We start from the raw sequence: 12,780 nt of genomic DNA, 5'->3' as shown, positions 1-12,780 counted from the left end.
TAGGAGAATGGATGAACAAAGTGTGATATATTCAGACAATGCAAGCAATATTAACTACTCAGCAATAAAACAAAACAAAACGCTACTGATGAATCTCAAAATATGCTGAGTGAAAGCAGCCCTCCACAAAAGAATATAAACCATATGATTCCACTTATATGAAGTAAAACAAACAAAATTTCTCTACAATGAAATAAATCAGAATAATGGTTGTCTCTGAGAATTGTTGGGGGCAGAAACGGGCTATGAAAAGAAATGAAAGAACTTTGTGGGGTGACAGAAATATTCTGTATTTTGATAGGTGCTTAGGTCATACAGGTAAATGCGTTTGTCAAAGCTCACTAAGAGTGGACTTCCTGTGCAACATTTCACTTATATTTAAAAAAAAAAACCCACAAACAATATTGACCTTTAGTTACACAGGCTGAAGTGTTTAAGGGTGAAGTATACTGATGTCTGCAATCCATTTTAAATTGCTACAAAAAAACATGGAATTGAGGGATGGGTAAGTTAATAAATAAGTTGTAAAGTAAATACAGCAAAGTTTTTAATAGTAATAAAATAGAGGTGGTAAGGACATGGGTGTTTCAAGTTTTCTGAATGTTTGCAAATACATGTTGGGAAAACATACATACCAACAAAACAGTTGTTTCTCTTCTTCTCAAGAACTTGGCTTATATTTCTAATACTACAGAGTGAGAATTTATTGTTGTTAAGTTTGTCCCCGGATGTTGCTCTTGCATACATGATGTAATTGCCATTTTCTTTCTGTCCTAAATTCTTAGACTCTCCTGGAGTGCACTCTGTTCCAGAATCATGCTGCCAAACAGAATATAGAGTTACATAAACAGGAAGTAAAATAAGGTTTTCAGGTCATCTGATTAAATGTAATTTTCTCACCAGAAGAACAATGGAAGCTTGTGGACTCTTCCCTAAAAAAGATCCTACAATTGTTTTAGACTGTGAGAAGGAAAACAATTTGCTCTTTTAGGAGCCACTGTCTTAGAAGGGGAGGAATAATGAGGGAAGGTCTACCCACAACAATGTACAGCTCTGTAAAGGGGGAGTAGAATGGAGGATAAACCATCATAAAATCTGTCAAAAATAAGCTCGCCATGCACTCCTATGTTTATTGCAGCATTATTTACAATAGCCAAATTATGGGAAAAGGCCAAGAGCCTACTGACTGATGAATGGATAAGGAAGATGTAGTACATATATACAATGGACTATTATTTAGCCATAAAAAAAAAATGAAATCTTGCCATTTGCAACAACATGGATTGAGCAAAGAGAATAATGTATGTGAAATAAGTCAGTCAGATAAAGGCAAATACCATACAGTTTCACTCATACGTGGAATTTAAGAAACAAAACAAATGAACAAAGGAAAAGGAGAGGGAGAGACGCCAGGAAATAGTCTTTTAACTAAAGAACAAACTGATGGTTACCAGAGAGGGAGAAATAGGTGATGGGATTAAGGAATGCACTTATGGGGACGCCTAGATGGCTCAGTTGGTTAAGCAGCTGCCTTCAGCTCAGGTCATGATCCCAGCCTCCTGGGATGGAGTCCCACATCGGGCTCCTTGCTCAGCAGGGAGCCTGCTTCTCCCTCTGCCTCTGCCTGCCACTGTGTCTGCCTGTGCTCACTCGCTCTGTCAAATAAATAAATAAAACCTTTAAAAAAAAAAAAAAAGGAATGCACTTATGATGAGCACTGAGTCAAAAGTGTTGAATCACTATACTGTATACCTGAAACTAATATAACACTGTATGCTAACTACACTGAAATTAAAATTTAAAACTTAATAAAATGAAAAAAATAAGCACCTACTTTCAAAACCAGCAACAGGAATGCAAACTACTTAAAATGACTAAATATTCTTTAATATACATGTTAAATTACTATGATTAGTTCAGAGAGAAAAGATGAGGAAAGACGGGAAACAAAAGAGAATGGCATGAAGCTAAGTACATAAAAGATAGGCATCTAAGAGAGTTGACTTACTAACTAGTAGGTAAGAAAGATTAAGTAAATGCTATTTTTAAAAAAGATTTTATTTATTTATTTGAGATAAAGGGAGAGAGAGAGAGAGACTATAGCAGACTCCACACTGAACACAGAGCCGAACTTGGGGCTTGATCCCACACTACAAGATAATGACCTGAGCTGAAACCAAGAGTTGTTTGAGCCACCCAGGCACCCCAGTAAATGCTATTTTTAAATGACAACCAAGAAAAGCCAAGTGGTGGGGCACCTGGGTGGCTTAGTGAATTAGCCTCTGCCTTCAGCTCAGGTCATGATCTCAGGGTTCTGGGATGGAGCCCCATACCGGGCTCTCTGCTCAGCGGGGAGCCTGCTCCTCCCTCTCCCTCTGCCTGCCTCTCTGCCTACTTGTGATCTCTCTCTCTCTCTCTCAAATAAATAAATAAATAAAATCTTTAAAAAAAGAAAGAAAGAAAAAGCAAAGCCAAGTGGCAAAACTAAAACACTCTTTGCAAGAGTAAAACAACAGACATACGTGTGTGTGTGTGTACAGAGAAAGTTTATGGTGTTGGCAAATATTACTTAAGTATCATATACATACTGGAAAGTACCAAGTACCAAACTATAGCTCCATAAATTTTCTCAAAGTAAATATACGTATGTAACCAGCATGGAGATCAACTAACGGAATACTACCAGATTGCATCGGCACCCCCACCTCCGTTCCACCCCTGGGAAATATTTAAAAAACAAATCAGGGACGCCTGGGTGGCTCAAGTCAATAAAGTGGCTACTTTCAGCTCAGGTCTTGATACAAGCATCCTGAGATCAAGCCCCAGAATAGGGCTCCCTGGGAGCTTGTTTCTCCCTCTCCTGTTCCCTCCTGCTTGTGATCGCTCTTTCTGTCAAATAAATAAATAAAATCTCAAAACGAGCAAATAAACAAACAAATGAACCTCACAATGCTCCTCAAACAACAATTCAGAACTTGCCAAAAAGGGTGAAAATATTTGGATCCTAGAATAAAAGCTCTGTTTAATGAAACTGTTATTTGAATACCCAACAATTCCACCTTCCAGAAAAGAAAGAATGCCCAAAGGCATTATGTTTCTTTTCAAAACCCATCTAAATTACTTTCATTTTCTACTCCCTAATCTGACACAACTTTTTTTAAAGACTCTATTCTTTTTCTTTTTTAATTTAACTAATATTGACATCAAACATGGGGCTCAAACTCATAACTAGAAGATCAACTAGCTTCCAACTGAGCCAGCCAGGTGCCTCTGGAAGCAACTATTAAACGTAAGACCTCTCCTATCACATTTATTCTCCCTGGTACCTCTTGCTGTTCCCCTGAACCTAGATTCAGCATTTAACAACTCTTGATTATTCTCTAATACTACCTTGCTTTATGTTTTCATTCTATAGAATTCAATTTGCTTTAGGATAATGTATGATACTAGATTTATTCTCAGCGTTAGAATTTTAGAAAAAGAAAAAAATCCCAATACTGTATAACTCTTGATATTATCACAAAACATTTTCAATTCAATAAATATTAGAATGTGTCCAATATATATGAGGAACTAAAAATATAAAAATATAAAGATGAGTTTAAGCATCATTCCTAGCCCTTAAAGGCTTATATTCTATTTAAAAGAGATAGCATATTTTGATATCCCTGGCTAGTCTGACTCTCTGCCCCATAAATCTATTATAGATATCACTAATTGGGGAGGCCTGACTGGCTCAGGTGACAGAATACGTAACTCTTGATCTCAGGGTCATGAGTTCAAGCCCCACATTAGGCAAAACACTAGGATGCTTACTTACTCACATGCATACATACATAAACTAACAAAGAGATAACACTGATCAGTTATTACTTTACTAGCCCAGAGGATATTGTAATAGATAATCATTAATGGTCATGGAGGGAGAAGAGGTTATAAACAAGCATGCCAACTATTCGTATTTGTCATACTCAGAACAGGGGATAAACAAGCATACAAGTAAGCAAAATATAAGACAGAATATAAAGGCTACTTGACTATATCCCCAAAAAGTCCTGACAGTTCAAATGGTTTCACAAAGAAACTCTAAATTTGACAAGAAAACAGAAAAATTTTTCTCTGACTATAAAAACAATACATACTCTTTTAGAAAATTTAGAAGATAAATTCAATCATACTCAACCATGCATAATAACTACTATTAACATTTTGGTCTACTTCCTACCTGACTTGTACATAGTTATATCATATTTTAATATAAAATTTGAATTATACCACTTGTACAGTTATATACATGGTTTCTTTCAGCTTAACTGAATAAGGCAAACACTGATTTTTTAAATGATTGCAGAGCAATCGAGGATACTTTCCTACTGCGGGGCCATTTAGGCTGCTTAAAACTTTTTGCTATAAATAAATAAAACTGTAATAGATACTTTAATGGACATAAATCTTTGACAGATTCTGCCTTTTTCTTTTATAAAGTTGGATTCCCAAGCGTAAAGTTTCTGAGTTACGAGGTCAAACATTTTAAGGGTCTTGATACATAATGACAAATGAATGACAAAAGGGCTCTATCAATTTACATTATGTAACATGGATCAAGATTTTAGTAGGCAAAGATGAGAAGGAATTGGCTTCCTGGCAAAAAAGAAAATTTTAAAGGACTATAAGTAACTTAATTTGATAGGAGGGGATAGTTAACACTGGAAATATACTTAAACCCAAAAGATGGATAACCCTGGGGCGCCTGGGTGGCTCAGTGGGTTAAAGCCTCTGCCTTCGGCTAGAGTCATGATCCCAGCATCCTGGGATCAAGCCCCACATCGGGCTCTCTGCTCAGCGGGGAGCCTGCTTTCTCCTCTCTCTCTGCCTGTCTCTCTGCCTACTTGTGATCTCTGTCAAATAAATAAATAAAATCTTTAAAAAAAAAAAAGATGGAAAACCCTAAATGCTAAGATAAGGAAACTGTATGAGCAATACCAGCAGATATGGGAAATAAGGTTGTAAACTGCAGTGACATGATCAAAACAATCAGAACTATAACCTAGACAAAGATTAATTTGGTAACAGCAAGCACATATTATAACTTTCATACTAAAAGACAGACACTTGTCTCATTTATTATTTCAACTTCCCAAGACATAGCTTATAAAGTGGCTAACAACAGGTGTACAATAAAGATTTGGGATAGGATAAATAAACACTAGCGATAGTGTGAACCATTAAGAGAGAAAGTAACACTGACATAGTACAGATGTACAACAGGCAAGATAAAGACAGATTTCAGATAAAGATGTCAAGGGAGATGGGCTCAGGAATTTATAGTCCTGGCTGCTCTTAGTAAATTTAAAAGTAATTTAATAGTAAGCACCACTGTGTATATGCATGGTAGTGTGTGAGGCGAACGTGATAACCACTACACTACGGAAACGAAACACATGCATGGTAGTGTGAATAACATGCAAGGGAATGGGGTGTGATTGAGCATGGCAGAGTCTTTAAAAGTAGTCTGGTATGAGAGGAAAACACAACAGGGTAAGCAAAGAATGTGAACCAATTTATCATTAAACAAAAAGCCATAAGTAATATAAAATTATTATATTAAAAAAATTTCTGGCAGTTGGAAAAGGAATAGATTAGACAGGAAATAAAAAGAGAACAAATTAGATTCCCTACTCCAAGTGTGGTCTACATAGCAGGGGCAGCTACAGCAACACCTGGGAATGTAAAAACTGGGGTGCATGGGTGGCTTAGCTGGTCAAGCATCTGACTCTTGATCTCAGCTCAGGTCTTGATCTCAGGGTCGTGAGCTCAAGCCTCACGCTGAAGCCTACCAAAAAAAAAATTCAGAAACTTGTCCCCCCTCCCCATGGAATCTGTATTTCAAGATCCTTGGTAATTTACAAGCACATTAAAATACGGGAGGCCCTACATCACTCAGCATCAGGGAAATACAAATCAAAACCACAATGAGAGAGCACCTCACACCAGTCAGAATGGCTAAAATTAACAAGTCAGGAAATAACCAATGTTGATTAGGATGCGGAAAAAGGGGACCCCTCCTACGCTACTGGCAGGAATGCAAGCTGCTACAGCCACTTGGAAAGCATTATGGAAGTTCCTCAAAAAAGTTGAAAATGGAGCTACCCTATAACCCAGCAATTGCACTACTGGGTATTTACCCCAAAGACACAAACATAGTGATACAAAGGGGCACCTGCACCCCAATGTTTATAGCAGCAATGTCCACAACAGTCAAACTATGGAAAGAGCCCAGACCCCAGATGTCCATCAACAGAAGAATGGATAAAGAAAATGTGTATATGTATATATATGTATGTATAGATGTATATATGTACACACACACACACACACAAATGGAATACAACTTAGCAATCAGAAAAATGAAATCTTGCCATTTGCAATGACATGATGGAACTAGAGGGTATTAAGCTAAGTGATATAAGTCAATCAAGAAGGACAATAATCATATGATCTCATGCATATGTGGAATTTAAGAAATAAAACACAGGATCATATGGAAAGAGAGGAAAAAATGAAACAAGATGAAATCAGAGAGGGAGACAAACCATATGAGACTCTTAATCACAGGAAACAAACAGAGGGCTGCTGAAGGGGAGGGGGGTGAAGGAATGGGGTACCTGGGTGATGGACACTAAGGAGAGCACATGATATAATAAGCACTGGGTATTACATAAGACTGATGAATCACAAATCTGTACCTCTGAAACCAATACTACATTATATGTTAATTTAGAAAAATAAATAAAATGTAAATTAAAGGAAAAAATTGGGACGGCCTTAGCCTAAATGACAGAGGAGTAGCTGAAGAGTACTACAACACCCCGGGTAAGGGTTGGAATCAAGGGGACTGAGAGAGAAAAGAGAACATTTGCTTGCTCTTGAAAAAAAAAAAATTAACCATAAGCAATAGTTCTCTGCTCATCTCTACAATTTCAATTACTCTCTTAAGAACAGATCACACAGTGTGGGATGCCTGGGTGGCTCAGTCAATTAAGCCTCTGCCTTTGGCTTAGGTCATGAACCTTGGGTCCTGGGATCAAGCCCCACATCAGGCTTGGCAGGGAGTCTACTTCTCCCTACCCTTTGTTCATGCTCACTCTCTCTCAAATAAATAAATAAAGCAGATCACATATTTCCTGCAAAGAGAAACTGCTTTCAAAGTTTTGAACCTCTAACGAGAAAAAAAAAAAAATGTATCAAGCTCGAGAACAAAAGCAGTCAAGAGGCAGAGAAATTAAACACATTTTAAATAGTTTATCTAAGAGTATTAATAATCTTCAATTTCTGATAGGGATTTAGAAGAAGAAAGATTTGTTATTTAGTGAGATGGCACTTCCATTTTACAAACTAGGAGAAAATTAGAGAAGTGCATTTGAGGATTTTAAGCTCCAACTATATAATTTTCTTCTAAACTCAAGAAAATTTCCAATTTTACAAGTGATATGGTACAAGTAAAATGAATTTACATAGTTGTAAAATGAAATTTTTCCAAATTCATTATTTAATAAGCCCTACCAAATCATAAGACTATCTTTCAGTATTTTGTATTTCTGTGTGCATTAATCTTTAGGTCACTTGAAAATCAATACAATGGACTGAGTACTAAATGACACCAAGGAATTGTTAATTTTGTCAGGTATCATAACAGTTACATAAGAAAATGTCTAATTTTTTAAGGATGTATACTGAAATATGTTAAGGATGAGTAAATTTGCTTCTAATCCCTTACAGAAAGAAAGAAACACAGAGAAAGGAGGTATGGCAACATCTTGGTCACTGTTGAATCTGAATAAAAAGTCGGCAAACCAGAGCCCACAGCCCATTTTTATATGGCCCAAGCTAAGAATGGTTTTCCATGTTTAAAGGATTGTAAATACAACAAAGAAAAATATGCAACAGAGGCCAAATGTTACCCTCCAAATCTAGCATGTTTACTAGCACAGTCTTTATAGAAAAAGTTTACTGACCCCTGTTCTAGATAATGGGTATGTAAGAATTTATTGCACTATTTTTCTCTACTTTTGTATATGTTCACACTGAAAAAATTTAAAATATCAATCCACAATAGAGAAAGACAAATCTAACAAACTCCAACAATGCTTTAACAGAAACCAAGCAAAAAAAACCCCAAAAAACAAAACAAAAAAAAAACCCCAAAACCAAAAAAAAAACCCAAACACTCCACAGTTTGCTAACGTTCAAAATGTCCTTTTTTTTTTTTTTAAAGGTTTTATTTATTTATTTGACAGAGTGAGAGATCACAAGTAGGCAGAGAGGCAGGCAGAGAGAGGGGGAAGCAGGCTCCCCGCTAAGCAGAGAGCCCAATGTGGGGCTTGAACCCAGGACCCCAAGATCATGACCTGAGCCGAAGGCAGAGGCTTTAACCCACTGAGCCACCCAGGCACCCCTCAAAATGTACTTTAAACAATGAAAAGTGAGGGGAGCCTGAGTGGCTCAGTTGGTTGATCAAACCATTCTTCATTTCAGCGCAGGTCACCACCTTGGGGTCGTGAGCTCGAGTCCCAAGTCCATACTGTGGGTGGAGCCTGTCTAAGATTCTCTCCCTTTGGGGCACCTGGGTGGCTCAGTGTGTTAAGACACTGCCTTCGGCTCAGGTCATGATCTCAGGGTCCTGGGATCGAGTCCCGCGTCGGGCTCTCTGCTCAGCAGGGAGCCTGCTTCCCTTCCTCTCTCTCTGCCTGCCTCTCTGCTTACTTGTGATCTCTCTCTGTCAAATAAATAAACAAAATCTTTTAAAAAAAAAAAGATTCTCTCCCTTTGTCTCTGCCCCTCCCCCTTCTCATGGGCACTGTTCTAGGACCAGCAGACAGAGAAGTGAATGAAACAGACAAAATTCCTTGCCTTCATAGACTCCTGCATTGTTATGCTTACTTTTCTTATTTGACTTGCAAATAGTCTATCTTCCTCCCTTTGAGTAGTGTCAAGTACATTCCTGTGTTCCAATATATAAAAACTAAACAGCCAACTATACTTCAGTTAAAAAAAAAAAAACCTAGAGGCACACAGGTAGCTCAGGAGGTTAAGCCTCTGCCTTCGGCTCAGGTCATGATTTCAGATCAGGGGCTTAGGAAAGAGCCCCACATCGGGCTCTCTGCTCAGTGGGGAACCTGCTTCCCCCCCATCTCTCTGCCTGCCTCTATGACTACTTGTGATGTCAAATAAATAAAATCTTAAAAAAAAAAACCCTAAATATCCATATGTACTTGTAAACAAATCACTCAATATAAAATTTAATAATCTTTTTTACAAAATCTAATGATTAGGCAATACTTACTGGAGATCCAAAGTTATGTCCAACTTCATGAGCAAAAGTAATATGAGAGACTTTGGGGGGCACATGAGACCCATAGTTCTGAACAGTAATAATTCCAGTGTTTAAGGACTTCTTCTTACCATCTGAATACAGCTTACTTTTTTCACATATTCCTCCAGAGCTTCCTAATTCAGAACAAAAGATGGCTAAATTAGCATCTATTCACCCTCGAAAATAACTTTCTAACATATACTAATCAAATTAAAACATTTTATATATTCCACATATATTAAATACTCAAAAGTTTCTTTAGGCCAAGATTAGTAAGTCATTTCAAGTAACTTTTAATGGTACACATAAAAAAACCTCCCAGGACTTAGTACAAGGCCCTTAAAAAAATGTCCTTCATAATCAAAATATTCCCTAATTTTTACTCCCATTAATTTAGCAAAAGTTTCTGTTAAATTTGAATATACCCATATTTACGCTATCAAAGCCTATATCTTCTTGTTAAAAAAAAAAAAGAAACAAACATTTAATTTAAATGAAGTTGAACAAAAATAAATAAATAAATAAATAAATAAATAAATGAAGCTGAACAAAATATTCTGAAGTCGATTCTGAGAAAGTCACATCTACAAATAAGAGTAGTGATGCATAGGAGTACATGATTCATTATCTTTAGAGGCAATATACAACATATTTTTTAAAAAAGAAAATAATTAGTGGTTGCCAGGTGCTGGCAAGGAAATAGGGGGATAGAGAGAGATTTGTAAAAGGGTACAATTTCCACTTATAAAATGAGTAAGGTCTATGTATCTAATGTATAACGTGATGACTATAGTTGGTAACACTGTATTGTATAAAGGAATCTGCAAAGAGAGTAAAACGGAAACACTCTCACCAAAAATAAATACTATATGCAGTCACAGATGTCACACATCTATAGGGGGGAATCCTTTCACAATGTACATGAATATCAAATCATTATGTTGTATACTTGAAGCATCTTACAATTTTGTCAGTTATACCTCAATAAAGCTGTGGGGCAAAAGAAAAGAAGTATGCCCAGGGGGCAAATAAAGGGGATTGAGAGGGAAGGAAGGATAGAAGATGGACAGAAGGGGAAGAAAGCAAATGTGGAAAAACGTTGACTGATTAACCTATCATGAGTTCACTATACTATTCCTGCAACTTTTCAGCAAGTTTGAAATTTTTTTCAAAATAAGTTCAAAATTGAATTATGACTTTCCAATTTATCTTGAGAATGCTTTCAAATTTTAAAAGAAAACCTATAACACTACTTCTATTATACATATTAAATAACTTTGTAGTTCACCTGTTGCATAATAGTAACTTGCCAAAATAGCCTAACAGCAAAATGAAAGTACTTGTACATCTAAAGCCAGTTAATAATAAGAAATTAGAAAAAGAACAATGGGAAAATCCAAAACTGGCTGGCCAACCCATGTCTGTATGCACACAGTACTGAGAAGAATATAGTTCTTTTAGTAACTCTGTTAAAGACTCTTAGTGAGAACTCTTTGGTTTACATTCACATGTAAAGGTTTTCTCTCTTTGATGTTTTTATTAAAAATACAATCAAATGTTAGGATATTCTGATAATCAAATTATTTCAAATTAAGCTTTCTATATGCAAAGTTATAATCAAGTTATTAAACCATTAAAAAACTTTATGTTTAAAGTTCTGATAGAGCATATAATAGAAGGCAATTAAAAACAGATTTGCTAAAATGGCATAACACTACAACTGCTGCCCTGTTCATTTTAATATTAGAAAGAAAATTTAACAAGGGGCTCCTGGGTGGCTCAGCTGGTTGAGCATCTGCTTGGCTCAGGTCATGATCCAGGGATCCCAGGATCTAGCCCCATATCAGCTACCCACTCAGCAGGCAGTCTGCTTCTCCCTCTGACCCTCCCCCCATCTTGTGCTCTCTTTCTCTTTCTCACTCCCCCCAATAAACAAACAAATAAATAAATATCTTAAAATAAATTTAACACAAAATTAACATGAATTTGAATTACCATCATGATTTAGGAAGTGAAAGTAACAAGCTCCACAGATAAGTAAACTGAAAGACTAAGCCATATGCAGATTTTAACTAGCACAAGATGGAGAACTTTTATGATATTCAGAACTTACTACCTTTTCTACAAAGAAAACTGAACAGAATGAAAACACAGCAAATAATTTATGAATATTTAATATATATTTTTCATGCTACTTCTGCTTTTGGAGATGAATCCTAAGGACTGTATCACTATTTCCAGAAATTAGAAAAGATATGAATAAGCACTCTGTATGTATTAATTATAGTTTTAAACAAATAGTAAATTAATATCCTGCCTTAGTGAAGATATGTCATATGCAAATTGGTCCAATGCAGTACTGTCAAACTTGAATTAAGCATAGAAGACTTCCGTAAATCTTTATCAGTTAAAAAAGAAAAAAAAAATAGCATGTATTAAAAATCTGATAATATATTTTTTCTGTATTTTTAAGGCTTATATAGTTTAAGGGAAGATCAGACATAAATCTGAATGTTCTCTTCTAAAATATAGTCTTTGAAATTTCACATCCTGTTTAACGTCCTAGTAAATATTTTTGGTTTTAATGTGTGTCTCTTAGAGAAAAGTTTAATATTTGTTACAAACTAATAACATATTTTAAAATAACTCAATCCTATGGAAAAAAACAAAATACTATACTTAATTTTGTAAGTTATGGCTTAATATTTTTTTGGCAGTAGTACACTGATTTTTTTTTATTTTAATTCCAATACAGTTAACATAGAGTAGTATGTTAATTTCAGGTATACAATATAGTGGTTCAACAATTCCATACATTACCCAGTGCTAAGTTATGGTTTAATTTTTTACAAAATAATGCAACTAGTTCTGATGTGCCAGAAACTCAATCAGTGATATCATATACACCTACAGCTAAACCACGGCTCAAATTCAATAACTGCTTTATATTCTACAATTCTACATGTAAAAATTCTAATACAAGTAGTCATCGTTGCAAAACACAAATTGTGAATGAATAATAATGAGAAAGGTAAACATTTTTTTGAGTTAAAAGCTATTACTGATGGATAGATGGCTGAATAACCAACAAAGAAGTACAATGACATTTTTTTAAATCTACTATACAATCTGAGGGCTAAAGTCACAGAATATCACTCCTAAATTTTAAAAAACAGACCTTCACCCCAGCCCCCAAATTAGAAAAACTATAGGATAACAATATATATAATACCCTGTCAGAGTCCACAAGCACATTTTTGATGTGAGCAAGCCTAAACACTTAAAACTTAACATACTGACCATGCAGTGTTAATTTGAGCAGTAATTTTGAACCAGATAACAGTCTCACTCCCTGACAGGTTGTTAGGAAATATGCTAAGGGCATTTCTTTGTCTTTCATGTCTGGA

The 12,780-nt window shown here is 35.7% G+C and overlaps 1 protein-coding gene across 1 annotated transcript in view; it reads right to left on the bottom strand.

Annotated features, from left to right (window-relative positions):
* The window catches only part of ADAM10 (ADAM metallopeptidase domain 10), a 133,810-nt gene that overhangs the window by 20,620 nt on the left and 100,410 nt on the right, over positions 1 to 12,780 (bottom strand). The window contains exons 9-10 of the mRNA XM_044230393.1: positions 9,344 to 9,507; positions 636 to 819 (exon numbers count right to left, since the gene is read on the bottom strand). Coding sequence (XP_044086328.1) covers positions 636 to 819; positions 9,344 to 9,507 — 348 coding nt within the window. The remainder of the gene's footprint in view (positions 1 to 635; positions 820 to 9,343; positions 9,508 to 12,780) is intronic.

Source organism: Neovison vison, chromosome 13 (assembly GCF_020171115.1).
Source record: "Neovison vison isolate M4711 chromosome 13, ASM_NN_V1, whole genome shotgun sequence".
Taxonomy (NCBI): domain Eukaryota; kingdom Metazoa; phylum Chordata; class Mammalia; order Carnivora; family Mustelidae; genus Neogale; species Neogale vison.
Note: the sequence above shows the minus strand (reverse complement) of the source record. Positions and strands in the feature narration are given on the sequence as shown.